This window comes from Oryza glaberrima, chromosome 3 (assembly GCF_000147395.1).
Source record: "Oryza glaberrima chromosome 3, OglaRS2, whole genome shotgun sequence".
NCBI lineage: Eukaryota > Viridiplantae > Streptophyta > Magnoliopsida > Poales > Poaceae > Oryza > Oryza glaberrima.
In genome coordinates, this window is record NC_068328.1 from 32,826,181 (window position 1) to 32,852,934 (window position 26,754).

General features: G+C 42.3%; 5 protein-coding genes across 5 annotated transcripts; 1 reads left to right on the plus strand and 4 right to left on the minus strand.

Annotated features, from left to right (window-relative positions):
* Positions 1 to 410: 410 nt before the first annotated feature.
* On the minus strand, positions 411 to 6,760 carry LOC127767411 (DDT domain-containing protein DDR4-like). Its single transcript, XM_052292745.1, has 12 exons — positions 6,251 to 6,760; positions 6,021 to 6,131; positions 5,449 to 5,535; positions 5,327 to 5,364; positions 5,159 to 5,240; positions 4,448 to 4,554; positions 4,181 to 4,352; positions 2,663 to 2,755; positions 2,448 to 2,571; positions 1,872 to 1,914; positions 1,570 to 1,761; positions 411 to 1,481 (listed from the first exon to the last, which is right to left on the minus strand). The coding sequence occupies exons 1-12, from the start codon at positions 6,584 to 6,586 to the stop codon at positions 824 to 826; spliced, it is 2,043 nt and encodes a 680-aa protein (XP_052148705.1). The 5' UTR covers positions 6,587 to 6,760; the 3' UTR covers positions 411 to 823.
* Positions 6,761 to 7,028: 268 nt separating this feature from the next.
* On the minus strand, positions 7,029 to 11,331 carry LOC127765239 (transcription factor BHLH089). Its single transcript, XM_052290096.1, has 6 exons — positions 10,881 to 11,331; positions 8,713 to 8,916; positions 8,469 to 8,534; positions 8,264 to 8,332; positions 8,105 to 8,176; positions 7,029 to 7,582 (listed from the first exon to the last, which is right to left on the minus strand). Exons 1-6 carry the CDS (start codon positions 11,130 to 11,132, stop codon positions 7,448 to 7,450), a joined length of 798 nt encoding a protein of 265 aa, XP_052146056.1. The 5' UTR covers positions 11,133 to 11,331; the 3' UTR covers positions 7,029 to 7,447.
* Positions 11,332 to 13,941: 2,610 nt separating this feature from the next.
* Positions 13,942 to 17,163, plus strand: LOC127767984 (vesicle-associated membrane protein 721-like). The gene is made up of 5 exons (XM_052293481.1): positions 13,942 to 14,318; positions 15,358 to 15,499; positions 15,580 to 15,700; positions 15,805 to 15,867; positions 16,741 to 17,163. The coding sequence occupies exons 1-5, from the start codon at positions 14,129 to 14,131 to the stop codon at positions 16,885 to 16,887; spliced, it is 663 nt and encodes a 220-aa protein (XP_052149441.1). The 5' UTR covers positions 13,942 to 14,128; the 3' UTR covers positions 16,888 to 17,163.
* Positions 17,164 to 19,791: 2,628 nt separating this feature from the next.
* Positions 19,792 to 20,584, minus strand: LOC127767953 (glycine-rich protein 23-like). The gene has a single exon (XM_052293442.1). It carries the CDS (start codon positions 20,504 to 20,506, stop codon positions 20,096 to 20,098), a length of 411 nt encoding a protein of 136 aa, XP_052149402.1. The 5' UTR covers positions 20,507 to 20,584; the 3' UTR covers positions 19,792 to 20,095.
* Positions 20,585 to 24,435: 3,851 nt separating this feature from the next.
* On the minus strand, positions 24,436 to 26,746 carry LOC127766166 (uncharacterized). The gene is made up of 2 exons (XM_052291235.1): positions 25,499 to 26,746; positions 24,436 to 24,569 (listed from the first exon to the last, which is right to left on the minus strand). The coding sequence occupies exons 1-2, from the start codon at positions 25,750 to 25,752 to the stop codon at positions 24,530 to 24,532; spliced, it is 294 nt and encodes a 97-aa protein (XP_052147195.1). The 5' UTR covers positions 25,753 to 26,746; the 3' UTR covers positions 24,436 to 24,529.
* Positions 26,747 to 26,754: the final 8 nt, after the last annotated feature.

A 26,754-nucleotide genomic window follows, 5' to 3' on the forward strand; every position in this document is an offset into this window, starting at 1 on the left:
ATCTTGAAACAGGTGTAAATTGTAAGTATAATACTTTTTCATATTATAATTATAAGACTTTCTAGCATTGCCTATATTTATATATATGTTAATGAATCTAAACATATATGTGTGTCTAGATTCATTAATATCTATATGAATGTAGGCAATACTAGAAAGTCTTATAACTTGAAACGGAGATAGTAACATGATAAATCAAATTTTGGTTTGAATTAGTTCCATGATGAACTTCAGAACTTGTACGGAGAGTGGTTCAAATAAGCACAGATGGGGGGAAGAAAAGAATAGCTTTCGTTTGCCGAAGTTCCAAGCAACAACTACATACACAACACAACTACACAAGCCATGGAAAATTGGAAATACGGGAGGGCAAGAATCACAGTTTGAGACTGATGACAACATGCAGAGAATGCATCCTGAAGCGGCCAAGCCACACCAACAATATTACTCATTTAGGCCTCGCGATTTCGCAAGCATATGTAGCCGGGGTGAAACAACAATGTGACAATGACTCAAAAAGAAGAAAAATGGCAATCTAACACGCATACGCTAATACACTATCAGTTGACGCGTGCCAGACATCAGTGCACACATCTCACCATGGTCTACAATCATCAGACTGGATCAGCTAATGGTAATTCTACAGCTGCACTTATGATGGACCATATCGTTTCTTCACTTGGTTCTTCCAAGTTGACAAAAGCACCTCCAATCAGGTTGACGCATGAATGATGTTGTATCGCTCTCTCATGGGTGCTCATTGGCCTCTGATGGATCAACAATGTTACTCAGTATCTAAACCCAAGGGCATGATCCTCAGTTGTTATCCAGGTGGTCGCCTTTCGCCGTTGCGACTCTGTGTTTCATCAAAACCGCCTACAGGCGCAACCTCGTTTAAGTCAAGAAATCTTCTCCCATCGCTTCCATTATTCCTGCTAGGAGAAAGCAGGGGTGGCCGCTCTTTATTTACTTCAGCACCTTCTTCCTCCTGGTCTTGACTAGTCGTCGAGAGCTCCATGTCATTTAGTGCATCAGAACCACCATCTGGATCTGGTACCTTTATTTTACCTGGCTTTCCCAATTCTGTATCTGTGCCAGAAAGATCATACTGATGATACTTCATGTGTGGGCGGGTGGAACGCTTACTTCGTGTGATGCATGTTTGGAATCCATCGATAGTTCTCAAGTTGGTCCCTCGAGGATTGCAAGTAGCCAATCTTTTGTACCGTTGGGGCTCCTTTTCATCTTCACTGGTACTCGAAGGATATTCCACTTCATCATTACCATCATCGGCAACTTGTTCCAATTGGAACTCTTTATCGAGTTCTAAAAGTCTGGCCTTATATTGCTTTCGACTTCTAAGATATTCCTCATCATAGACTGCTTCACCAATGATATCATCATCACTGTCGAAGTTTGGGTCGACGTCCGAGATAGCCTCAACAAAATCTTGCGTGTACCTTCGAGATCTTTTTCTTTGCCTGTAGATATAATGGGATAAATATGTCTATAGGTCAATGGTAAGCATCAGCAGGGAACCAACTAAATAACAAGCATTTAGGAAGTTACCTGCGATCGAGAGTCTCAGGTTTTTTCTCCCACTCACTTCCTTGGTAGCCATGTGACCTTAGTGGATATTCTCCATAGAATCCATTGCATAATGGCGAAGGACCAGCTAACCTACCATTGGTCGCTGTCTCTCGTTTTGGGTGTACTCTTCTGTTAGAAGTAGTAATGAACTCAGAAGAGTTCTCACTTTTCCTGTCAATGATAATTCAGACATTTGCATCATGACATAGTAAAGACAAGCATCATGTTTCCAAACTTGTAAATTATTAATGAAAACTATCAAGCAGAGATAATCCACCTACTTTGTTGGTTTTATGGCTTCATTTATTGAACGCTCATAATCATCTGCATGATAAGTAAACATGTTCAGAGTTAAGAGAATTGGTAACTTATGTATATGATATGATTTTGCTCCAATTGAGACCATTCAGTGCATAAAATGACCAGACTATGCAACTTAAATAAAAATTACATGTAGCAAACTTGAGAACATATTAACAGGTTACGGAGAGTAATTTGCTGGCATTTATCAAATTACGAGGTAATCAGGGTATATATAGCTTCCTCAATGAAAACCGATAGAAGCTTAGTAAATTATATTACATGTTAACTGACATTACAGTAGAATTCAAAAGTTGATTGAACGTCTAAAATGAAGGAACAACTACGTGAAGATGTAAGACTAAGAACTGGCCAAAAACATCATTGGGTAATGCCACTGAACCAGAAGGAACTATTAAGGGCAATTATTTCAATGAAACAGGTAAAAGAAGTATAGTACTGTCTTTCCAGACAGAAGAACCATGGCACGGAGCAGATATGGTCCAATATTCTTCCTATGTCAGTTTTTCCCTCAAACGCATCAGGTTCAAGCTTACCAAAAGTATAGGTGACACGCTTTCTTTCACGACGAGAGCGGACAGAGGTGAACCCATTCACTGTCAAGCGGTTGTCAAGGAGGAGTGCTTCTCTTTGTTGCTTTTTGAGCAGCCTCTCCTTCTTCTACAAGAGGAGCAAAACATTGAGATAAAATAACATTCTATTATATTCTACGACCAGCAATTTTAACTCTCTGAGACCTACGGTTAGATACCTTGTGAATCTTTTCCATCTCTGGAAGATAATTGTTCTTCAACTTCTTGCCAAGCGAGACCTCAGTCCTGTTCCTACTTGAAAAGAGTTTTTCCTACATAAGATAGGCAGAAAAGAACTACTATCACTAAATTTCCATATATTCGATCGTCAGGGTACAATATACACAATTGTTTTGTAAATGTTCTTATAAACTATATCCAATGACAATGTTGTGTTACCATCTGTATAGGCTCTGCCTTTTTCTAACAAAAGTCCAATGCAATATACAGCAGCCGCCAGCCACACTATGGAATAGCAAATCTTGGAACCATTTTTACAGGTGTGAGAAGAACTTTTTTTCTCCAAATCAATCTCCACAGCAAGATGTTAAAGCATGGACAAATATACGATCCACCAATCTTTTAGGGTGGTGTCACTCATTATTCAAGATCTTCAAGGTTATAATTTCAAACAACCACAGCCCTCAAAATAACAAAACCATAAGCATACAACAGTACTTTTACAATATATATATAGGACTTAAATTGTTGTATATACAACATAAAAGTTGTAAAAAATATCTCGAGTTGTTTTCGAAAAAAGTTGACTTCATGGGTTCTAAAACATCAATTGGGAGTAAAATTTGTCGCCTTGGTAAATTCTCTATCTCAAGTTAGATCACTGTAGATGACATAACATCCTGTGGTGAATTGTAGGTAATCGGTTCTAAAAAGGACCCATGCACGTGCAGTTGCCTGTTTAAGTTTGGTAGGTTGGTAGGAGCATATATGCCATTTGTGGTGATAAACACATGACAGTTTTCCCTCTGCTAACTTGCAGAACATGCACCAATAAATTGTTAATACTAAATGTTAGTGCAATCTAAGTTCTATTCTAACAAGGCCATTTGCTATACTAAACAACCTGCTACTACCCACGAATTCAATTTTATTGTAAGCACAATTGCTACATAAGCATGAAACACATGTTATACATATACCCAAGTTGGAATCAACAATACTAAGTACTCCCTCCGTTTCATATTATAAGTCGTTTGACTTTTTTCTTAGTTAAGTTTGACCAAGTTTATAGCAAAATAAAGTAACATTTTCAATACAAAACAAACATTGTATTAAAATATATTCAATGTTAAATTTAATAGAAATTAATTGTGTCGTAAATGTTGCTATTTTTTTTCTATAAACTTGGTCAAATCTAAAGAACTTTGACTAAGAAAAAAGCCAAACGACTAATAATATGAAACCGAGGGAGTACTGTTTAGTTATGGTACAGAGGTATGGAGGTTGGATATATTTTACAGTCTGCTGGATATATTTTACAGAGATGGCATGGTAATACCATGTACCAACGGTAACTAAGGATATCCAAAGAAATTCTCATTTGTATGACCTAATCAACACTGTGCCTTATAATGTGTGAGTCAATGGAGAACAGAAGAACTATAACTATTCAAGAACTTCAATCATAGATTGCATAATAAAGAAATACATATGGTAATGGTTCACTCAAAACTTACTGCTGCTAATTCAAATTCAATAAAGTTGCATGCAACAGTCTCCCATTGATAGGATACAACTGGGGCATTTGAGATTCCCTTCCCTTTAGCTTTTTTGGTTGGGTCCTTCACATACTCCACTTGCCTAATCTCACGATATAACCGATGTCCAAGGACGGGATCCTCGTCATACCTGTAGCACATCAATTGATTAGAGATGCTCCTGGCCACAAAAAAATGTTCTTAAATTTAATTGCATAATTATATCAAAAGTTGGCTGTTGCACACCAGTATGAGATTCCATATGAATCTCCTCCAATACGTTCTTTACGGAACACAGGAAGCTCATAACCACGCTTTAAAGAACTATCTATGAAGTTCCGAATATCCTCTTGCTGCAAAATTAGATGCTTACAGATCAGACGTTTTGTCACCAAACTTGCAAGAATACATAAATAAACCATGTGCCTTGAAAACATAACAATAAGACTTGCAGCTATGTTTGTGCTCAATCCAATCTTAAGGAATAAGTGTTGAGTTTGCCCCTGCCCCATGCTCAATTAATATTCCTTTTACACAAGGATCCACTATAAATTATAAAATTTTATAATTGCTAACACGGCCAGCCATTTTTGGAATATCGATTAGGCTTCACCTTTTCTTTTTAGCACCGAGACTGTTTTCAACTTTCATATAACAAAGCATCATCAGTAAACATAATATATTTGAGTGTAAAGATCAAGACCAAAATACTTTACAAAAAGAGCTTGTGTCTGGAAATACAGCATAGCTTATGTACTAATCCTTTGTAGAATGGAATACCTAGCAGAATCCACTAAGAAGCTGGGTGTGAGGGAATTATATGTAACACGTAATACAAGACAAGCAGCTAGGGCAAGATAGTAGGTCTCGATAGTTACTACACATTGATATAGGACATTAGCTATGAGATTCAATTCTACCATTTCAAAAAGATAGCTGGAATCATAGGGCACATACCTCAACACGTATATCACATATTGCTTTAAGGATCACTAATCGTGTTGCTGGCTCAAGTGCCTTGTACATTTCAATTTCCGCACTGAGCAAGGAAAATCGGTTTTAAGTCATTCAAGATACAACACTAAACATCGATTCAATCAAGAATCGCTTGGGTATGGAACTCACCCGTGTGAGGCAACAATTGGAAGATCACCTTCTGCAACCTGCAGTACTAGCTTTATTAGCTAAACAACTGAATGCAGTACTGTTCCACACAAAATGTTCTTAGAAAGGACAAAATCATATACCCAATTCCACCAGTACTTCAATTTCCTGCATAACACTGTTATCCATGTTCCACGTCCCATAGCCATTCGAGTTACTGGAGGAATCGACTGCAAGATGCAATTAAGTATGAAAAAAATAAGATAACTCCAAAACTGTTTATAGAATGTGTAGTTAGTAGATACTCATACTAAATACATGATGGGCGACTCAAACAGATTTTGCGGCACTATGTTGTGCATTATTCTACAAAGTGATGTTCTTATATCCGTCTCTAGCTATCAAGGACACTTTCTTACAAAGATATCCTTAGCAAATTGCCAGAGTAACATGATGTTAGTAGTATGTTGTAGTAAATGTGCAGTATGTATCATAACAATACGTTTGACTATCATAGTAGCATTGTACTACATGCACCTTTGGATTCAAATAGCCAAAATTCCTTGGTTGTGAGTTTCAATACTCATGTGAACAACAAAAGCACATCTTTTTTGCATTTATAACAGGCAAAAACACTCTGTTCTCAGAAACCCCATTCCATAAGAGGCTAAGACGCAGCGGCCTAATCAAACGAACTCAGAAACTACACGATCACCTTCAGCAGAGGCATATGAACGTCATCCAATGTATTGTTGGGCGATAGGATCGCCTCCTCCAGCTCCTCCGCCGTGAACTCCACCGTAATGTTCAGCAATGGCCGGAACACCTGCGGCACCGGAGAAAGAGCAGCCATGTCAAGCCCAAATACCGAACACCCCAAGCGAAACACCCTTAAACCCCATGAATCCTAGCCAGTGGGGGGAGGGGGAGCAAGAGGGCGCTCACGTGGAGGAAGTTGATGACGGAGGCGAGCTCCCACATGCCGCGCAGCCTCCACCGCGGCAGCTCCGCGGGCGCCTCGGGCTCCGCCACCAACGGCGTCACCACGCGGCATTTCGGCGTCGTCTCCTCCTCCTCCCCCGCCGCCGCCCCCGCCGGCGGCCTCGCCCGCTCCTGCCGCGGCGGGGGCGGGGGAGGGGGAGGCACCTTGGGCCGGCTGTTGCACGCCCGCGGGAGCCGCGTCCTCCTCGGTGTCAGCTCCACCACCGCATCCTCCCCCTCCCCCTCCCCCTCCTCCCCCCGTCGCTGCTGCCGCCCCCGCGGCGGCGTTGCGGCCGCCATCGCCGCCGGGACACGTCGCCGGGTGCCGGATCGGCCGCCGCCGCGAGATCAGGGGTGGGTCAAGGGCTCGCCGCGGAATGGGCAGGTGGCGCCGTGGCCGCGGCAACCATTGGGGGCGAGGAGGGCAAGGAGAGAGGAGAGGAAAGGAGTAGAGAGAGAGAGAGAGAGAGAGAGAGAGGAGGAGAGGGGAGAAGAGAGAAGGGGGAAAAGGGCAACAAGGAGATTTCGCGTGGGGGCAAAACAGACTGCGAAACGGAACGGAGACGCATCTGCGATACAGGGGTAGGATGGTAAATTCGTGGCGTGCGGTTTGCGGGGTTTTCGGGAGGTTCAGTTCTGGTTGTGCAGTTTTGCTCCAGATTCATCCACCCTGTTCTTTCGCTTAGAACGAGTTCAGATGAATTTTGTGCAAATTGTTGGAACTATCCTGTGAAAATTTGCCAGATTGATGGCTTTGACTTGGGAGTACAAACACAAATCGAAGATCGAAGTAGCAAATGTGAGTAATCAAATTACCAACAAACTACTGGTAAGATTCAGAAAGATAAGCATACGATGACAAAAAAAAATGAAGGGCTTTATGATTTATAGCAAGAGAATTATTGATGGTTATTACTTTTCTTTCATGCTACGAATGAGCGTGACCTGCCGAAATTCCGTGGAATACATGAATCTGATGAGAATTGTATCCCGGTACAGATGTAAAAATACTGTGCTCGCAGTCTCTAAATACATGAGCTCCATGCTATGAATGAAATCGAATTTGGAGCACGAGAGTTTCGAAAAATAATCTAAAGCCGTGGTTTCTGACTGAACTCATGGTATGCTTTATTTTGGGCCACCATCCTGACTTTGTTCTGTTCATGTCACTCTTTCATAGGTGCCACCAATCTGCATGTGGAGCCATTCCGATGGTGTTGATCCCTGGGCGTATTCTCTTGGTGTTTGTGGATCAAACGTCAATCCAGGAGCCGTGTTGTATACCTGAGCACCAAACTGCAACCAAAAGACCCAAAAGAAAATAAACAATTTTAATACTAAAAACCAAATTTGGAAGTTTACATAAAGCTCCACAGAGCTACTAGTACTTAGTAAATACATAAACACATTGAACTAAACAAACAGACAAACGCCATGGTTAGATAAAGAGTACAAATCAGGAAAATGTTTCAATGATGTGTATCCTCTGCAGATATTAAATGCCTTGCCCTGCCTAAACGTTTTTGAAATTCAGGAGTATAGCTTCAATAAAATGGTAATAATTTTCAGAAGGGAGCAATGGATAACGCCTTCAAAAACTAAAACATATGGTAGTAGCATATAGCTGGCTTGCCTGTAGAGTATGGGACTTGTTGAAAAAAACAACATATTAACACAGTGTTCAAAGTCAAAGATTGGAGCTAAGATAAAGTGCCAGTAGCGCATAGTATGCCACAGAATCTTTCAAATATATCTTGAGACCTTTTATTGTAATAATGATCATGCTATTTAAACTGTTAATTTTACTACTTGACTTACATCTTTGGGTGGAAATGCTTCGATTCCATTATTCACATGAGCATTAACAGCCTCAAGCTTCATGGACAAAAACTGCAGATAACAGCAAATTATAGAGCGATTAGCTGAGATATGGGGGGTAAAGAAATTTCATAAAGCGCCAATGGTGAAACAGCATACCTCAACTTGCCGTTGCAAAGCCTGGATATAATTAATTATCTCATCAAGTACTGATGCTTTCCCAATAACCTGGCCAAGCAAGCAAAAGTTTTCCAATGAAAATCAATTACAGAAACAGAACTGGGGATGTTTTAGAGGTCATGTTACAAAAATATAATATTTAAACCCCAACTTATGGGACAAAATGAGGAAAATATGTTGAGACCTTGTTGCATCCAGGGACAAGATCCTGGAGAATTTTCATCCGCTCACTTATTTTCTCACGACGTGCCTGCCAAAAATGAACAGAATTTTCAGTGGTCATATCATAGTATAAACATGAAATTGACCGTTTGCCCCCCAAAAAAAAAGAAAGATCTTCAGAGGTTCGATTTGTAACCAGATTTTCCACTCCTGTAATGGGACTGTGATTGACAAGAACGGTGACAAAAACAAGTACACTAACTGACCCTTTCGGCAAGGCTATGGCTGTCAGTAGCTTGACCCCTTCTTGCCCTCACATGGATGTAGTCTTGCTTTGGTGGTTCTGGTGGTGGCAGATTTTGATCACCAGACTTGCTAGCATTTCTTGAATCAGTTTCAGCCTCTGTTCTTAAACTGCTATTATCTCCACTTGATTTACTTGCCTTGAAACGCTTTGCTTCTGAATCAGTCTGCTCATAAAAATTCCACATAATCCGTGCATATCAAAACATGATCCATGCTTTTTTTTTCTCTTTAAAGGTTAAAGGGGAAAAGGCACTGTATATTGCCTTCTGACCTCAAAAGTTAAAACAACCACTCAAGTTATCAACATGATCAATAATTGGTGAATATATGAGGCAAAAATCATAGAAATGCACCAATAGAATCAAAGAACTAGAATGCCTGACAATGATGACCTCCACTAATATTAAGTGTGCATGTTCAAATTCAAATTACAGGCACCTTTGGCTACTAAATGCAAGCAAAGAAATGCTGATTGCATCTTGTATTTGAGCTCATGCAATTTCTAGGGTTATAGATCTGATGGTGCTGCAGAATGCCTCAATTATACGGTGGACCATGGAACCACTCAGGATCCTTGTCTCCAGCCAAAACATTGTGTGGACCAACAGGTTGTTGGCTCAGTAGTTAGTACTGGAGAATGGAGATAATAAATAGAATTTAATAGTCTGTCTAACAACAGCTTTTAACCAGCGTGAACAGATAGCAGCAACTGTTGCAATTTAGTCAAAGACCCAAAAGCTGTTGCATTGCACCAGAGTTACTAAGCACTTGGCATTCGACAAGGATAGTTAAGACGGGTGTTGGCCGATAGCTTGATCAAATATAAACAGCTCCAAGAAGATTCCAGCAGTAACATAATGTCGAGTGTTGAGTGTTGGCTACAGTTATGTATAGAAGAAAAATATCAAGCTCTATGCCATATTCACATCGATGGGTAGTTCAAAAGAAACTAGTTCCATTTCTTCTAGAGGTAAAAATTTTTAGATTTTTGTGGGAAAAATAAACTAGTATAGTAGTATGTTAGCTTGAGAGTTGAGTTCATATGCTACCAACACTCCAGTGAATCAAACATAACAAGCATTACCAAGCAACAAAAATCAAAATGTCATAATAGGAAATTCACTATAGATGCAAACTACAGCACTACTGGGTGCTAACAACTAGTACTATAATATGAATGTCTTATAATGTTCTTTCTTTTGACAAAAGTTGAGAACATTACAAAGGTGCAAACACTATAGAAGTAGTCCTTGTCAAAAACAGCACCCAGAATCAACTTGGATATAGTGAAACCATTATGTTAACAATAGAAAACCGACAATCTAATACTCCAGGTTTTATAAATACTAAAGGTCAAACACTACTTATGGTTGAATGAGAAATTCTATAATATGAAAGTCACATGGATGAACGATTGCACATAAGCTTGTTCCATGTTTTCCTGTGTAACAGAGCATGACACTCTCAACTGAGCTCAGACCAGCTGTGAACAATAAATTGTGTTCTATATTATACTACGATGTAGAAGTAATTCCACAAGCAATCCAGAGGAAACTATATCGATCAAAAGGCTTGAAACCTCATCTGGTGAAGCCTTCCACGTGAGGAGGACACACCCCATGTTCCTACGCCTAACTGCATTCAGCATTGACAAAGTGTCTTCTCAACTCTCAATTACCAAAGGTATTTGCTAATTATAGAATTCGAAACTATTGACAGTGCTAGCTTTTCCTTACTGCACTTTGTGTGCACATTCTGTGTTCTTTTCAATTTACGGAACTTTCGAGACTAAATTATGCTGAGAATTCCTTTTCTTACATACAGGTATCATAGCAGTGACTGTCTATCTGCAGCCAGAACTACAGATTGGCTCGTTCCACTGTACATTACCAAATCAAAAACAAGCATCAACGGGGAACCCAGCTAGAGCTATAAGAAAGCATGAACAGCACCACGCCAATAGTAGACACGGCCAGATCGCACAAGCAAATTTACTTCAGTCTAAAGCCGCCATTTTCCCTGGTAAACCTCCAGATTCCCACCACCGAAGGCTGACACACCAAAATTACCCCCAAACTCACCCAATGCCACACGGATCACGACCAATGCGGAGCATAAAAAAACCTACCAAATCCTGACCGCCGCCTCCTCCTCCGGAAGTGGAGACGATCCTGGACGAGTCGTCCTCGAGCGCGGGGGCCTCCCGCTGCCTCCTCCGCCCAGCGCCTCCTCCTCCGCCACCCCCGCGGCTCCCATTGCTCTGCTCCGTGACCCCGGACGCCGCCGCCTCCAACCCACGCCCTCCTCCTCCTCCACCACCACCGCCACCGAGGTGCGGCGTTCGCCAGAGCTCGGCGGCGAGCGTGGGGGCGGGGTCCATGGCAGCAGAAGCAGCAATGAAGCACGTCCGCCCAAGAGGGCTCGCCGGTGGATGGAGCTCTAGGGTTTGAGGCGGGCGAGGCGACCAGATCGGGGGCGGAGAGGAGAGCTCGCAGTGGCACTGTACACTAGTAGTAGCGGTGACGAGAGGGAGAGAGCGCTTTAGAGAAGAGTGGATGGAGTGGAAGGGAGCCGTGGAGAATTAAAAACAGTGGGGAGAAGAGAAGAGGGGGGTGCTCGGGATTTGGCCACGCGGTGATTGGCGGACGCGGTCGTCTAGTCTTAGAGCACGTTCAATAGTATAGCCAACTACTAGCTCTAATTTATCTATAGTCAATCTAATAGCTCATTTATATAATAGTTACATACTACATTATTAATACCTAGTCCCACCTGTCATAGACACACTGCGTCTTAGAGTCCGTGCTACAGCTGGCTACAAATCTGTAGCCCGCTGCTCTTCTCTCTCTTGATTTATCTCCTTAAAATATGTTTTTAGCTGACTTATAGCATGCTATTGTACCTGCTCTTACCTCTACCCCGTGCGGATCGGAGATTCGGAATGGGAGCTGTGGCCGTGTGACCGTGCGGTTGGATCGGAGATTCGGTCCGACCGACCGGTTTGGTGAGAGGAACAACTCCGGTTGAGACTTTTCTATTTTTGCTAGTGCATTAATATTTTTCTTCAAAATGATATAATCTGCTACTATAATGTATGGTCAGAGATATACTCCCTCCATTCCTAGATATAGGGCATTAGGGCGTAACTGTCTTGTACGCATAGACCAAAGAGTGGTGTAATTATCCGTTAAACCAATTAGAGTTTGCTCGTCCCAACACGTCGCTTTGCTTCGCATGCATGCAGCACCAATCGCAACATTGTCCCGACCTGTTTCAATGCTTGCATGCGGCCATGCATAGGACAACCAAGAGCTAAAGTCTTCAAAGCCTACATGCATCCGTGCACATGAATAGGATTCGAGGAGGTGCCGCCTGGTACGTGGAAAAAAATATAGTTACGCCCTAGATTACGGAATAGAGGGAGTAATAATCATCTCAAGAGTAAATGGCTTGCGTCGTGATAAATTTTGACGCGCGCTTGTGAACGCTACTCACACCATAACGCGGTCGGACGGTAGTAAGACAACAGCTTCATATGTGTAGTGGCTTTCTTTTTTTTCGAATTAAAAACATCACTGTATAGAAGTGGTGCAATTCACCGTTAAGAATATCGTTTTTTAGATAAAAGACATACATCAAGCTTTACTACATGTCTAACATAATCTAGTCCTTCAAATATTGGCGATCTCAGCTTGTGAACACAAAATAGTACTGCACACAGGAACGCTAAGAACAAAACGTCAACTCAGCTAAGTCTAAGCAAATAAATAAAACACCAAACTAACTTGATCAACCAACACTGCTAAACAGAAACGGGCAAACCAGATCGGTGTCATCCATGTCTTCTTTGTCAAATCTTCCTTTTGCTTGAAACTTGTGCAACTTAGCAAATATAGAGAGCTGGTGGTTCAATGTAGGAGGGTAAGAGCTGCACCTGCATCACCTATTTAGGTTGCGTTTAGTTCACATTAAAATTAAAAATTTGGTTGAAATTGGAAAGATGCGACGGAAAAGTTGAAAGTTTATGTGTGTAGAAAAGTTTTGATGTGATGAAAAAGTTAAAAGTTTGAAGAAATATTTTGGAACTAAATACGACGTTAGCCAATAATTACCGTGGTTCAATGCACATATTTTGTATTCTATCTATTTCCAGAATTTGAGGATCGATGGATGATATTGAAGGATCCGGATCGTCTGCCGTAATGCAGAAGAGCACTGTTCATGTGAGGGGAACAGTTAGCTAATGCCATGAACAGTGTCGATTTACTGTAGCTACAGGATTCAAAACACTGTAGCGCACTGTTTGGTACTGTTCCGAATTTACTGTAGCACACAATCTGGTCCTTTCACTCTTGATCCGACGGTCCACAGTGATTCTAATGCGTGGTACTGTTTATCCTCTGCATTAGTACCTCTAATGCAGGTACTAATGCAGAGGATCCGAATTGGATATTGAAAGTTTAGAGGAATCTGTTTATACGCATGATAAAAAAAAGTGGCAACTACTACGATTGATGATTCACCAGAGATAGAGAACAGGGCAAGCAAAAAAAGAAGAGCGAGGATGCATGAAAACTTTTAAAAAAATGTGTGACAATATATATAGAACAATGTTTTTTTTTTAACTTTACACACGTGCTACATCATAAGGTTTTAATATAATACATATATTTGCAATTAATATTTTGCTGTTATCAACCCGGATAACTTTCCTATGTTCCAATTATGTTTTTATAACTCTGTTTCCCATTATAGCTACAAAGACATATCACAGCTTCACAACACATATACTATTTTCTAGAGCATTGACCATAGCAAAAGAAAATTTTGTGGATGTGAGCATCAGTCATAAATAACGAACAAGTGGCTAAAAGTGAAATACTGTATCTGTCCTTTTCAAAATTGTCATTAGGGTGCCCATCAATTAGTTTGATTAATTACAAGGCAGCTATAACGGTGTAACCTACCGATGATTTCCATCACAACAAAGACAAAAATAATACCAGACGTAGAGGTCATATAATCAACTTGAAAGTTGAAAAACAATAGTCCAAAATGCCAGCTAATATCAATCGCTTAACAGCAAAGAAAACAGGTGGCGGCCAGGGGCCTATACTTAACTAGAAAGGAAACAAAGGGCCTTTTTTGAAAACTCCACCAACCAAATTTGATTTCTTTTCCCATTTCCACCCCCATCATTTCCCCTCCCACTACCCAAAGCGAAACCGACCTTTCCCCCTTCTTCTCCCCTCTCCTACCTCCCCGAGATCTAGCCCTAGGGTTCGCCAACTTCACCGGCGGCGAGGAGCACGTCACCGGCGGCGAGCTCAACTCCACAGGCGGAGGGCGAGGGGAGAGAGAGAGAGGGAGGAGGACATGGGGCAGCAGTCGCTGATCTACGCGTTCGTGGCCCGCGGCACGGTCATCCTGGCCGAGTACACGGAGTTCACCGGCAACTTCACCACCATCGCCTCCCAGTGCCTCATGAAGCTCCCGGCGAGCAACAACAAGTTCACCTACAACTGCGACGGCCACACGTTCAACTACCTCGTGGAGGACGGCTTCAGTGAGTTCCCTTCCCCTCTCGCCCATCCCCCGTCCGATCCTTTTTGCTTCCTCCCGATCGATTCCCCGCGGAGTGCATCTGATCTGCGTGGATCTGATACCGCGCGTGCTCGATTTGGGATGGTGGGTGTAGATCTCGCTGATTTGTTGGAGAAGCGGTTAGGTCGTTTTCGTTTTGGTTAGCATCGGCGATCGGGATGTTGGTTGAGATCGTGATGCGCTGTGGAGTTCGTGCGAGAAGTTTGGTCATCGCACTTGTTGGTTAGATTAGATGCAGATGTTGGTTGGGATTAGGACCTTTCAATAGTTCCGCCGTATCGAAGTGGATATGATTATCCATTGTTTTTTTTCACCTTTATCCGGTTTTTTAGTCCCTGGACTGACTGTATGCATAGGAGAGCTATGGTGTAAGAGCTTGGATTTTAGGTCTGCCCCAATTATTCGCAAAGCCGTAAGCCAGTGCCTTAGAGTATTTAGTCAATGGCGCGCCCTCTAGATATGCATGCTATTTTTAGTAGACAGCTGTTTGTGAGCTTTGCATGCTGCTCCTGTCAAGTTTCAGCTCATATTTATGCATGCAGATAGCGCGTTGAATGAAATCGGCTGTTACCTTGTTATTCTATTATGCACGTAATTTATAGTTTAGTTTCAGTGCTGAAATGTCTTATTATAATTTCTTTGGTCAGAATAAGACCTGGAGTTGCCATGGTGATTAATGCTAGAAATTCCACGATTTGGTGATGACTAAAAGTGGTAATATGTTAGTTATGAGGTATCATGTTGCCAACTATCAATGATTATAGTGCTTGAAAAACTTTCCAATAAGGAGCAGGGAAAATTTATTAAGTAGCTGATTTTTATACCCATATGATCTTAGCTTTGCAAATTTGGCGCAGTTACCACATTTCTAAAATTTGGCACACGTGCTTGTATCTTCTGTTAACATCTCATATGAGAGCACCCGTTTTACGATTTACTTTAACCATTTATCACTTGAAAGCCTGTGACGTTGATTTTCTAATACCACACTTCTTCTGCAGCATACTGTGTCGTAGCTGTTGAATCAGTAGGGCGGCAGATTCCCATTGCATTCTTGGATAGAGTTAAGGATGATTTCACAAAAAGATATGCTGGTGGAAAAGCTGCTACTGCTGCTGCGAACAGCCTCAACCGAGATTTTGGGTACGTATTGTTGCCAGGGATAGAGTCGGTAAAGTTATGGTGGTCCCTTCGACTAATACTTCTCTATTTACTATTTGTAGATCGAAACTTAAAGAACACATGCAGTACTGTGTGGATCATCCTGAAGAGATTAGCAAGCTTGCGAAAGTGAAGGCACAAGTTTCAGAAGTCAAAGGAGTTATGATGGAAAATATTGAGAAGGTATTTGTTTTCTTTGTGTTTGTGTATTCGTTCTACAGTTTTTATGCTCAGAACATTGAGGATTTCCTTTGAAGAATGCTTCTGATCTTGCTTTCTCTTTGCAGGTTCTTGATCGTGGAGAGAAAATTGAACTGCTCGTTGACAAGACCGAGAATCTGCGTTCACAGGTCCTGACATGTTCCTTCAGCCTGCACTGTACCTATTATTGCACTTCAAGTTTCTTTTGGAGCTTTTATTGTTAGTGCTACTCAATACTGTCTTTTAGAGAGTAGAGACCCACTTATGCAGTTGGTTTTCCTTACTAGATGCCAAATATTTCTAAATACCGCTAAAATGACACAATTAAGTGGATGCAAATTTACGTTGGGTGTGTGCTTCATTTTTGACTAGTCACTAGCACCCTGGTGGTAACTAGTGGGGTAGATTACTCTTGTTATTGTTGAATGTGTAAAAACACAAGTCATGGTATTAGGGATGCATAGTTCTATTGGTAAAACACATAAGTCAAGGTATTAGGTGTTCCAGTGTTCACCGAGGTGCTAACTTGATGGCAGACTGGCTGCCTTTGGTTATTATTAGGTGGTGTCTAGGTGCTACTTTTTTCACTTTAAACGTGGTGATTTGTTCAAATTATTATTTCTTGCCACTAAAAATTGGTCATGAATTAGTATCAGTTTTTACTGAGAGGTGTTTACGATCATTTCTGAAAGAGTTCTTGAGCTTGTGAAAGGAATGGAACAAACTTGAATATTGATGCATAATTATTGATAGTTTATGGAGTGGTGTTCCACGTCGGATATTGAAGTTTTTGGCTTTTGTGCCATCTGGGCTAAATTTATGTGTATCTTAACAGTCTTGTATTAGTTCTGGCTAACCTGAATGTTGCTAAGTTTGGGGCTCTAAGAAAGATTAACTTGATGTTGTAATTTACTAAGCATGAGCTGGAATTTCCGTAACAAAAGATTTTATGAAATTATGCTGCAATTCTGTATGTCTGAAATAACAATATATCTAAGCTTTTTGCTTCTGGGCATATGCAGGCCCAAGATTTCAGGCAGGCAGGAACACAGGTAAGGAGAAAGATGTGGCTGCAAAACATGAAGATCAAGCTGATTGTTCTTGGCATAATAATTGCGCTCATCCTTATCATAATCCTGTCCGTGTGCCATGGATTCAAATGCAAGTAGGCATAAATTGACTCATTCAACTGCACTTACAGTACTGCTTGCTTGGGGCAAAAAGGGGGGAAAATTGGAGAGGTGTTTGGTTCTTTCTAGTTTGTGCTCTGGCTGGTTACGGCGCCTGAGTGTTTACACTGTCGTGTCTGTTGAATGCTGGTTGGTGACTCGGTCAGTGGGTTGTGGGTTGAAGTGTCGTGTATTTTTGGATGCTATGTATGTATAGCTTGGATTTTAACCTCCTTGTTCTATTATTATTATTATATGATGATTAGATTCACTTAATTGCCCCCGGAATGCCTCCGTTCCTCCTGGTCTGCTTGCTAATATAAGAAGTTACCGGTAGTAATGAAACAGAAAATTCACGTTTCTACTATTTTTCAGCATCTTATATGGAAGCAGAGGCCTCAATGAAACATAAAAGCTCGTTTCTGTTTTCGTCAGCATGTTTTGTATGGTTCAGTCTTGATTCTTGAACGTCGTGGTTGTAGAAACAGAGTAACATCTGATTTTTCCGTGATGATTCGTATAGCTACCCAAGTTTTGGATGAAGAGTTGGCAAGGAGTAGATAAGGACCGACGAGGTGTGTTGCTGCAGCGAATGCAAGACCATTCCAAGTTGAGCTGGTGCAGTGCATTAGTGCGTGTGCACCGCGCATTGCTCGGTGCGTCCCGGAACAGGCAGAGCCCAGAGGCTTGTTCTAGGCCTCCCTCCATCAATGGCTGCAGCTGCACCTCGGCACATGCAGGGCACGCGGAGGCAAACACTGGGAGAAATCCTGATGGATCCCGATGGGTCCGTTGCTGCCAGGGCCAATCCGCACGCACTGCCGAGTCCAACCTTGGTCTTGGCCAATCCTGATGAGGGCAGTGCATTGATTCTACCTTCATCTTCTCGCAAGCTCTTCAGCTCTGCCGCAAATTTAAGGCCACCCGCGTACGCTGCGTCTCAGCTGCCTGCTCTCATCTGCGGACTCTCGGCTCAGCTGCCCGCTCTGTGCTGCCAAGTCATAAATGGCGCCTCTTGCGGTGCCAGCCGCCGTGGCGTACGCCCAAGCTTTATCCGGAGCCACTGCGCTACAGCCACATGTACCACCAGCTCGACCGACGGGTGGACCAATGGCGTCCGTGAGACCGTGATCCATGTCAAGGCACACCACTTCGCTACTTCGCTAGGGCTTGCTCCACCTCCAACATCTCCAAGCAGCGGCGGCGTGAGAGCGAGGGGAGTGGAGTGGCCCTGATCCCTTGACCGGTTCACCTACGTGATACGTCTATGCGTAGGAGTATGAGATGAGATAGGAATAGATCTCGAGGCGGGATTCGATCAATCAATGCAGCCATATCGAATCTCCATAGCCCAAGTTGAGGTCATGCCTGGAGCTAAGTAGTATGAGATGTGACACTACTAATAGTATGAATCTGGACAGGTACTAGGTAGTGTCACATTCCGTACTGGACAGCTACATTTTAGGATGGAGAAAGTACTTGGCTAGCTTGGCGTTGTGGGATAGGAGTACTAGAGAGATCTCCTCGAAAGCAACTCTAATGTACTACCTCTGTTCCAAAATACTTATCGTTTTGAGTTTTTGTTTGTAGCGTTTGATCATTCGTCTTATTCAAAAAAAATCATAGAATTATTATTTATTTTGTTTGTGACTTGCTTTATTATCAAAAGTTCTATAAGTATGGCTTATCTGTTTTTATATTTATACTAATTTTCTAAATAAGATAAATGGTTAAACACTATAAGAAAAAGTTAAAGCAACCAATAATTTACAAATGTACTGTAGTACCATATCTCCGGGACCGTACGGTGCGATGCGACTACTGACCTTGCCTTCGAGATCCCAAGGTCCAAGGATCGCTCCACTCATCCGCTGCAGCATGATGTGGAGGCAACGAGAGATGCAGCACACGCAGCACGGGCATGCTGTCAACTGTCATCAGAATTGAAGTTGAGTAGTACTCCTCTAGCTCTAGCAGGATCAAGTGAGCAACCACGTACCACTAGTCCACTACCCCCTCATACCAAAAACAGCACCGTGGATTCGGGTCTGGTTTAGTTTCTAACTTTTTCTTCAAACTTTTAACTTTTCTATCACACTAAAATTTTTCTACACACATACACTTTTAACTTTTTTCTTTAAACTTTTAATTTTGACGTGAAACTGAACACACCCTAATTTCATCGCGAGATCGCCACGTTACCTATAACTCCTACTCCCATCCCGATGTAGACTGTACAGTACTCTGCTAGTTGCCGGAGTACTGTAGTGAACACAGCAATATAGGGTACTGTAGTGAACACAGCAATATAGAGTATGCTTTATTTACGGATTGGGTCTAATTAATTAAGTTGGCCTACTAGTACATAGTATCATGCTTGTGCAAATGAGCACTGTAGCTGTGAATGAGTGAATCGGGTGTTTGGTATGTGGTGTTTGGAACTAATCCTACGCGCACTAAAACGAATCTTTATTATATTAGTACATAATTAATTAAGTATTAGTTTTCTTAAAAATGGATTAATATATTTTTCTAAAACAACTTTACTATAGATTTTTTTTAAAAAACATTATTTAACAATTTAAAAAGTGTGCACGCAGAAAAAAAATTATTTAACAATTTAAAAAGTGTGCACGTGTAAAAAGTAAAGAGATGAGTTGTAAAAGATGGGGAAGAACACAGCTGCTTCATGGCGCTTTTGCTCAGGCTGTACATGCTCGATAGATATTGGCATATTGCTTTGCTATGCCATGCGTCGTCATGCATGGTGTCTGAGGCTCTGAGCCTGAGCCCACATCGTTTGTGGGGGATACATCCTAGTTCCAGTGCTGTGCCATGAAACAGGTAAGAGTCGGCATCCCACATTCCCACTAGAGAACATTTACACGCACGACATGAATACCATTAAGTCATTAACTAAAGATAGTCATCATATCTCGCATGCATCACGTGCACTTAACAACACACAATTAACTTAGCACACAACTACTAGAAGCTACTAGTAAACTCGACTCTTGCCATCAGGCCACAAACCCAAACTTTTACAAACTCCAACCTCACTGCCCAACCATGCATGCAACTCACCTGAGATCGACACACAAAAGCAAAAGATGACACTAGCTACTACACGTGCACCACGCGTGCGTATATACGCGCGCGGCGCACGTAGATGCATGAGATCGTACGTAGCTCTCAGTAATACTACGGTTCATGGCGTGACGCCGCCGGCGCCGCCACCGCCGAACCCGCCGAACGGGGTGCCGCCGCCGGCGCCGCCGAACCCGCCGACCGGGCCGACGCTGCCCATGCCGCCCCCGACGCCGCCGAGCGGGCCGGTGACGCCGCTGAAGACGGCGCCGCCGTTGTTGCCGAAGCCCCCGCCGTAGCCGCCGCCGACGGCCGGGAAGCCCGGGAGGTCCCCCATGCCGCCGACGCCCACGAAGAGGTTCTTCTTGTCCTCCACGCCCGCGCCGGTGCCCGCCGCCGCCGCCGCCGGGAGCGACGCCGCCGTCGTCGAGCCGTCGCCGCCGGGCACGGCCCTGGCCGCCGCCGCGGCGTGCGCCATGGCGAGGCAGAGCAGGAGGGACGACGCGACGCCGAAGCTGCACCACTTCGCCATCGTCGACTCTAGCTAGCTTAGCACTCGATCTCGATCTCTACTCTCTCTGTGTCTCGTGTTCCGCGGCGCGAGCTGAGGTGGTGCAATGGTGGCCGGCGTCGTTTGCGGGTTAAATAGAGGGAGGAGGAGAGGAGGGAGAGGGTGGGCAGGTGAAGGGGAGTAAATGAGAGCAAGTGGTGGGTGTAAATGCGCGCGCAGTAACAGTAATACTACTAGCTTTCGGAGGTGGACGGCGACGTGGCCTCCGTATCGGTGGAATGCACAGTGCGACGCAGCAGTAGTGGAGTACAGTACGTTCGTGCAGGCGTGGAAGGAGGTGGAATGCGCGCGCTGTCGTTGTGTTGTGCGCGACACGCCGCGTCGCGCTGCGTTGAGTGCAAATGCGTAATGCGGAGCGGGTTGGGCCGCCAGATGGGCCGCTTCCGGTTGGGAGCAGATCATAACTCAGCAACTCGGCCTAGGAAGTACAAATATGTCTCAAAAGTCTATGGACGTGCCGGGGGTGGTATGCGAGGGATTTGGATCATCTGAGAGCTCTACTGCTGTGACTTTGGAAGTATTTTTAGCCGTTCGATTCACAACAAACGAACGAACTACTGTAGAACAAGACATATTTTTGCTGTGTACCTCTCTACCTTTTGAGTCTAAAGGCAGAGGAGCCGGATCTAGATACGAGTTGTCTACCGTGTGCCAAAATTTTGGTAACAGTTTTACTACGAGGCTGTATAAATCAAGCGCTTCATAACAAAAACCTTATCTCTTTTTTTTTTGTAATAATCACATATTCGTGTTCTGAATTGCTGGATCAAGTAATAGAACATTCAACTTGGACAGTTCGTGCAATATATGAGTGTGTCCGTAAGGTTCACGTGAGTAACCATCGAATCCAATACTTTATCTCCAATCACCCTTCTAGCTTATTCACAATTATATGAATTTGGTCTATTACAACGTACAAGTATGTTAATGGTTCTTATAAATTCTTAAACAACTTGGAAAAATTCGTAATTGTGCATAGAGGTGAAATTAGTCCAAGTATGGTTAGATCCCAGCATCCCGATACACATATTCCTTCAAAGTTAGAATTAGGTACGGATAGTATCGGATAGCATATAACTCGTATTATATCCCATATTTTTTCTTCGGAATCGGATTCGGAAATAGATATTTATTTGTATCTCTAATTCATAGATAACAAATCTAGAGAAGCGATTAGGCATTAAAAAATATACATCGAGGAAAAAAATGTAATATTACTTATGAGCTTGTAAAATAACGATTAACCAATCTTTCATCACGTTTGTAGGTGGATTTAAAATATATTTTCATATATATTTGATAAGGGTAAATTGCACACACAGCTTAACAGATGGGCGGGTAGCCATCCCATTTTCACCCTCCCGTTGTGCAAACCGTCAGTTTCAGACCTTCAGGCAGGGAACCTACAATCCTCCTGTTCATTCAGTAAGGGTGTGTTTGGATAATGGGAAATAAGAGGTGGGATTGGGATTGAGAAATGAATGAAGAGTTAGGATTAAATAAAAGGGGGAGAATGAATGATTAGGATTTAAAGATGTCTTTTAGTGGGTGGGAAATCATTTCCCTATCCCATTTGCCAAACATGGCTTAAGGGTGTGCTTAGGAAGTTTAATTTGCTTGCGAACTGCTGGAAAGATGTAAATAAGAGGCCATTAAACAAACAAATCATGCATTGCATTGCATGCTGAGACATGAACTGTCGTCTTGTGTGCATCTCACCTCCCCTAAACTGGTCAGATGCTCCAGTACAGGTCTGCTTCAGACTTCAGAACACAGAGGCTTCTACAAGTTGTATTCTACCAGTACGCCAATTGGCAATATATAGAGATATTATAAATATAGATAACCAAAACCTTTTCAGAACCCGAGGAGAAGAAGCTGTGATGGCTAACAGCTCGGTGTAAGAACCAGGGGTCCAGGAGCCCAACCAGAAGAGAAGATCACGCGACGAGATCCTCTGCCTGGCTTGGGTACACCTGCCAGGCCTGGTAAAGTTTCCTGAAAATTCAGAGGTAGACGAACACTCTACTCAATGGCCTTCTTGAAAACCCAACGCATCTGAACTTTCCTGTTTGTACTAACGAACGAATTCTCTATGAAAATTCAATAAAACGCCTCAGGTCTCACGTCTCACCGTCTCAATGCATCTTGAATTTGTGAGAGCTTGCATGCATGTATCATCTTATGTCTCTTCTTGAATCGTCCAAACAAGTGGTATATATTATTGTTGAAACTGTTGCTTAACTTAGGTTCCCCGAATAATACATAGCACCGTTGGCCGCCACCGTTTCAACTTTCACCACTAATATTTTTTCAAATTACGATGAATAAAGCTTAATGCTAATGTTTATGGTGTATCCCACTTCAATAATACTAAGTCTTTTTAAATATTTACATTTTTTTTTGCAAAAATGACAAATGGTCAAAATTTAAAAACGAATAGTATTTGATGATAAAGTACTACATTTGGAAATGGAGTATTGTAGATCACCAGATCAGATAAATGATACTCCATCCGTCCTAGAATATAGCAACCTAAGATTAGATGAGACATCACCTAGTATATCGTAGTCTATATTCTGGGACGGAGGGAGTATTAAGTATTGACTAATGTGGACTAAACTTTCTTCTCATTTTGTCTGGGATTAAAACAGACCAAGTGATACTGAAGATTACATTGATGCAATGCAACTCTATAGCTTGTAGTATGCAGTACAGTAGTATAGTACTATGCTTGAGATGAGAAGAATACAAACAAAGGGTCTATGCTGGGACCCTGGAGCATCTGTGTGGGTTCATGTATAAATAGGAAATATCTTTGTCCCCACTTAGCCCTGCATCTCTTCCAGTGAACAAAGCAGTCCAAGCATACACTGGTCCATGCATGTAGTACATATATCTCAGTTCTTCCAGGACACAAGATGACTGGTCAAGAAAAGAATAGATTAGTCCTTCAGAAGTTCACATCTTTTGGACACAAGCACCTATTTTACCACAGCTTCTCATCAGTCCTTGCTTTAGAGAGCTCAACCAAGGCCACTTTAGCTACTACGAGTATGCCTGTTCAAATTTCAAAGCTACTAACTTACAACAAAAGAAGTTAAAGAGGTGAGGGACAATGGAAGGAGAGAGGGAAGGAGGAAACAAAAGGAGGAGAAAAAAGCATTCTTGCAGCTCTGGCTGTCTGCCTGGCTGCTGTTTCTTTCTTTTCTCTTCAGTCTTTATCCTCTCCCTCCCTCACCCTCCTCTTTTCTCTTCTTTGTTTTCTTGTGGCATGTTCAGTGTGCAGAATTTGTTTTTCTTTTTTTTTTTTTGGGGGGGGGGGGGGGAGGATTTAAAGTACAGTAATTCAGACAGAAACAAGACAAAAGATACCAGATCAGTTTTGAAGTTTTTACAGCATAAATTAGTCAGTTTTGGTCGCAATTGATTTTATCAGCATCTAATCAGAAGGTAAGAGCCAGAGCCTAAAAAAAATGCTGGTCCTTCTTTCCTGACCTGTTTTTTCTCTGTTGCAAACTTATGATATGATGTTGTAAGTGATACACAGTGACAAGGGAAAAGAATGAATGCCTGGAACAAAAAAAAAAAAGAAAAGAAACAAAGTACTACTTAGATGTCTAAAGTTACTAGTGCCAAAAAAGAAGGGAGCTCTTGCCCACATCCCTTTGCCAAGAATCTTTGATGCTTGTTTTGTTGTGAGAGGGAAGCTTAATACTCACTGCTCTCTTTACAAAAAAACCTCCCCCACCACTAGAACAGCCTTTGTTTGCAAAAAGCTAAAGTTTTTATGCTTAAAACTGTCTTAAATAGCAGTGCTTACAGAAGATATAGGCCACCTCCCCCTAGTTACACCAACATCCACAGCCAGACCCCATCATAATGTTGTTCTTGTTTTGTTCCTCCTTGCAATGCAACCATCTCTTTGCTCCACAGATATGCCTGCCTTGAATCGGAACCTTCCATGCCTCGGGATGCGTGCCGCTACGCTCGGCCCGGAGATCTTCCTGACTTGCCGGTTCCCCTGCAGAATGCAAGAAGTGAAACATGATCAATTTTTTTGAGGAAGGATTTGAAACTGCATGCAAGTTTGCATTTCAGGTGACCCTACACTGAAAAACGTTAGACTTTCAGGTGTACTTTGTTTGATTACCTGCATTACTACATTTGCATGCAATGCAATCACTTCAAGTATGATCTGTGTATCTATATATGTTGCCCATTACGACTAGGACTAATCTACTTGCTTTTGCTAAAATATTTGCATATCATCATAGGGGAATGTGAGTGCAATGAGAAAAGAGATGCATGGCATATATATTTATATATTCTATTCTCTTTATTCTTCTCAACCTTTTATGCCCAGACATAATTTGGGCACCAAATCACCTTATCCTCCTTTTCCCCAGCCTACTCTACAAGTTGTTTTTTTTTTGTTTTGTTAAATTTTTTTTTTGGAGTGTTATGAAGTTGTAGTTTGATAACAAATTTGAAAAAGACAGATGTTTTGTTAGGTACCAGCACATCGCTCACGTCACAGCTGAGTCAGAACTCAGAAACATACACCTTAATCACAAGTTGGTAAGAAAGAAACCAAAAAAGAAGAAAAACATGCAGGTAGTTTAGCCTTAACAGAAAAGCTTCATATTTCTGGTCAAGAACAACACAATAGAAGTTTCATTTATTTTAAAATTGATGAGGAGCTGCGGCATTTTGTTACTCCGTCTCCAACAAGGCAGCAGCTCCAAACTTCAAGAAACCTATGCATGGACATGAATATGGAAACTTCTGTTCTTTGTTTTCTTTTTCAAAAAAAAAAAAACAAACTTCTTTTCTGGTGCTTTCAAACGCAAATGACATAGTGACACAGAAAACTTGGACTAGTATTTTGAACAGAAGTTGGAGACACAAATCAAAATAAGCAAAGAAAGAATGAAACATGCTTTGCAGTACCTGTTGTGAATAGGATCAGGGCCATTAGGCACCCTCCTCTTGCTGTCCTGGAAAGGATCATCGGCCTTGAAATCCTCCAGAGTCCTCATCTGCCCTGCGTCTGCTGCTCCGACCAGCATCCTCCTCCCGGCGGCGATCGCCGGCGCACCGGTCTTCTCGCCGCCGTCCATGACCAGTGCCATCAACACAAGAACCCCCAACAAGATGGCCATTGCCAACGCCGCCGCCGATGATGACCCGGCCGGCCGTCTCATAGCAGCAACCGGTGGCCTTCTTGGTTTTCTCACTCTCTTCTTCTTCTTCTTCTTCTTCTTGCTCTCACTCTCCTGCACTTACACTTGCTGCTGCTGCTGTGGCTCTACGAGTTGCTTCTGCTTATGGGGGAGGTGGTAGTGGTGTTGTTGCAGCTGAACGATGGATGCAGCAATGTGGCTGCTGCATATTATAATGTGGGCAAGTAGCAGCAGGGATTTGTGTCAGTCGCTGTTGTGGCATCCTTGCTTCTTGTTTTGTTCTGGGGTTTCTTTTGCTTTAGCTGATTCTGCTGTGCTTTTCAAGGACCTAAATGGAGGTGAGGAGAGGAGAGTAGAATCAAAGGCAAGTGAAGTGAGGGAGCCATGCTTGCTTTTCTGCACTTTGCTTTTTGAGTTATGTTGTTTTCTTCCCTTTTTCTTTTCAATTTCTTGGTTTGTTTGTTCTTGTGGATGGAGAGGGGGAGAAAAGACAGTGAGAAAAGAAAAGAAAAGTTTTAGTAGGAAGGAGGCATTGCTATCTGTATCTGATCCTTAAGGCTGCCACTGTTCTCCATCAAGTACATTCGTATTGGAAGATGATTCAGGTCACATATAAGAAAGATGTATGTGGGGAAATTTTTTTTGCATCTTTGAGTAACTCTAGGAGGAGGAAGAGAGGGGAAGAATGACACATGAGAGATTTGCCTGGCAAAGTGAGGTCCAAAAGCCAGGTCCAAAGTGAGCAGCATCCTGAAGAAATAAACTCTACTTTCAGGTGATGTGTCACAATCCTTTTTCACTGAGGGAGAGATAACAAAGTAATTCTCTTCTCAAAATCTGTAATGATTCTGAATCTATGTTTAAATTCCCCTTGAAATGACATTAGAGCATACTCACTGATGTCCATTCATTTCAAATATTTGTCTGAAATGTTGGAGATGCTTTTTGGGCGAAAACGACTGGTTGATCTCAGAATATTTTGCAAAAGAAGTGCCTCAAACATTGTTGCTGTAGCCAAATCAT

What these genes read in the sequence shown, in the direction of transcription:
- LOC127766166 (XM_052291235.1), bottom strand. Translation starts at nt 25,752, where the DNA reads ATGAGACGGCCGGCCGGGTCATCATCGGCGGCGGCGTTGGCAATGGCC. An exon ending in CCTGATCCTATTCACAACAG is followed by an intron (nt 24,570 to 25,498) that starts GTACTGCAAAGC and finishes TGCATTCTGCAG; the next exon opens with GGGAACCGGCAAGTCAGGAA.
- LOC127767984 (XM_052293481.1), top strand. Translation starts at nt 14,129, where the DNA reads ATGGGGCAGCAGTCGCTGATCTACGCGTTCGTGGCCCGCGGCACGGTC. An exon ending in TGATGGAAAATATTGAGAAG is followed by an intron (nt 15,701 to 15,804) that starts GTATTTGTTTTC and finishes TTCTCTTTGCAG; the next exon opens with GTTCTTGATCGTGGAGAGAA. An exon ending in CCGAGAATCTGCGTTCACAG is followed by an intron (nt 15,868 to 16,740) that starts GTCCTGACATGT and finishes GGGCATATGCAG; the next exon opens with GCCCAAGATTTCAGGCAGGC.
- LOC127767411 (XM_052292745.1), bottom strand. Translation starts at nt 6,586, where the DNA reads ATGGCGGCCGCAACGCCGCCGCGGGGGCGGCAGCAGCGACGGGGGGAG. An exon ending in TGAAGTACTGGTGGAATTGG is followed by an intron (nt 5,365 to 5,448) that starts GTATATGATTTT and finishes CTAGTACTGCAG; the next exon opens with GTTGCAGAAGGTGATCTTCC. An exon ending in CCAATTGTTGCCTCACACGG is followed by an intron (nt 5,241 to 5,326) that starts GTGAGTTCCATA and finishes TTCCTTGCTCAG; the next exon opens with TGCGGAAATTGAAATGTACA.
- LOC127767953 (XM_052293442.1), bottom strand. Translation starts at nt 20,506, where the DNA reads ATGGCGAAGTGGTGCAGCTTCGGCGTCGCGTCGTCCCTCCTGCTCTGC.
- LOC127765239 (XM_052290096.1), bottom strand. Translation starts at nt 11,132, where the DNA reads ATGGACCCCGCCCCCACGCTCGCCGCCGAGCTCTGGCGAACGCCGCAC. An exon ending in GAGGCGGCGGTCAGGATTTG is followed by an intron (nt 8,917 to 10,880) that starts GTAGGTTTTTTT and finishes TTTTATGAGCAG; the next exon opens with ACTGATTCAGAAGCAAAGCG. An exon ending in AAGCATTTCCACCCAAAGAT is followed by an intron (nt 7,583 to 8,104) that starts GTAAGTCAAGTA and finishes TTTTGGTTGCAG; the next exon opens with TTTGGTGCTCAGGTATACAA.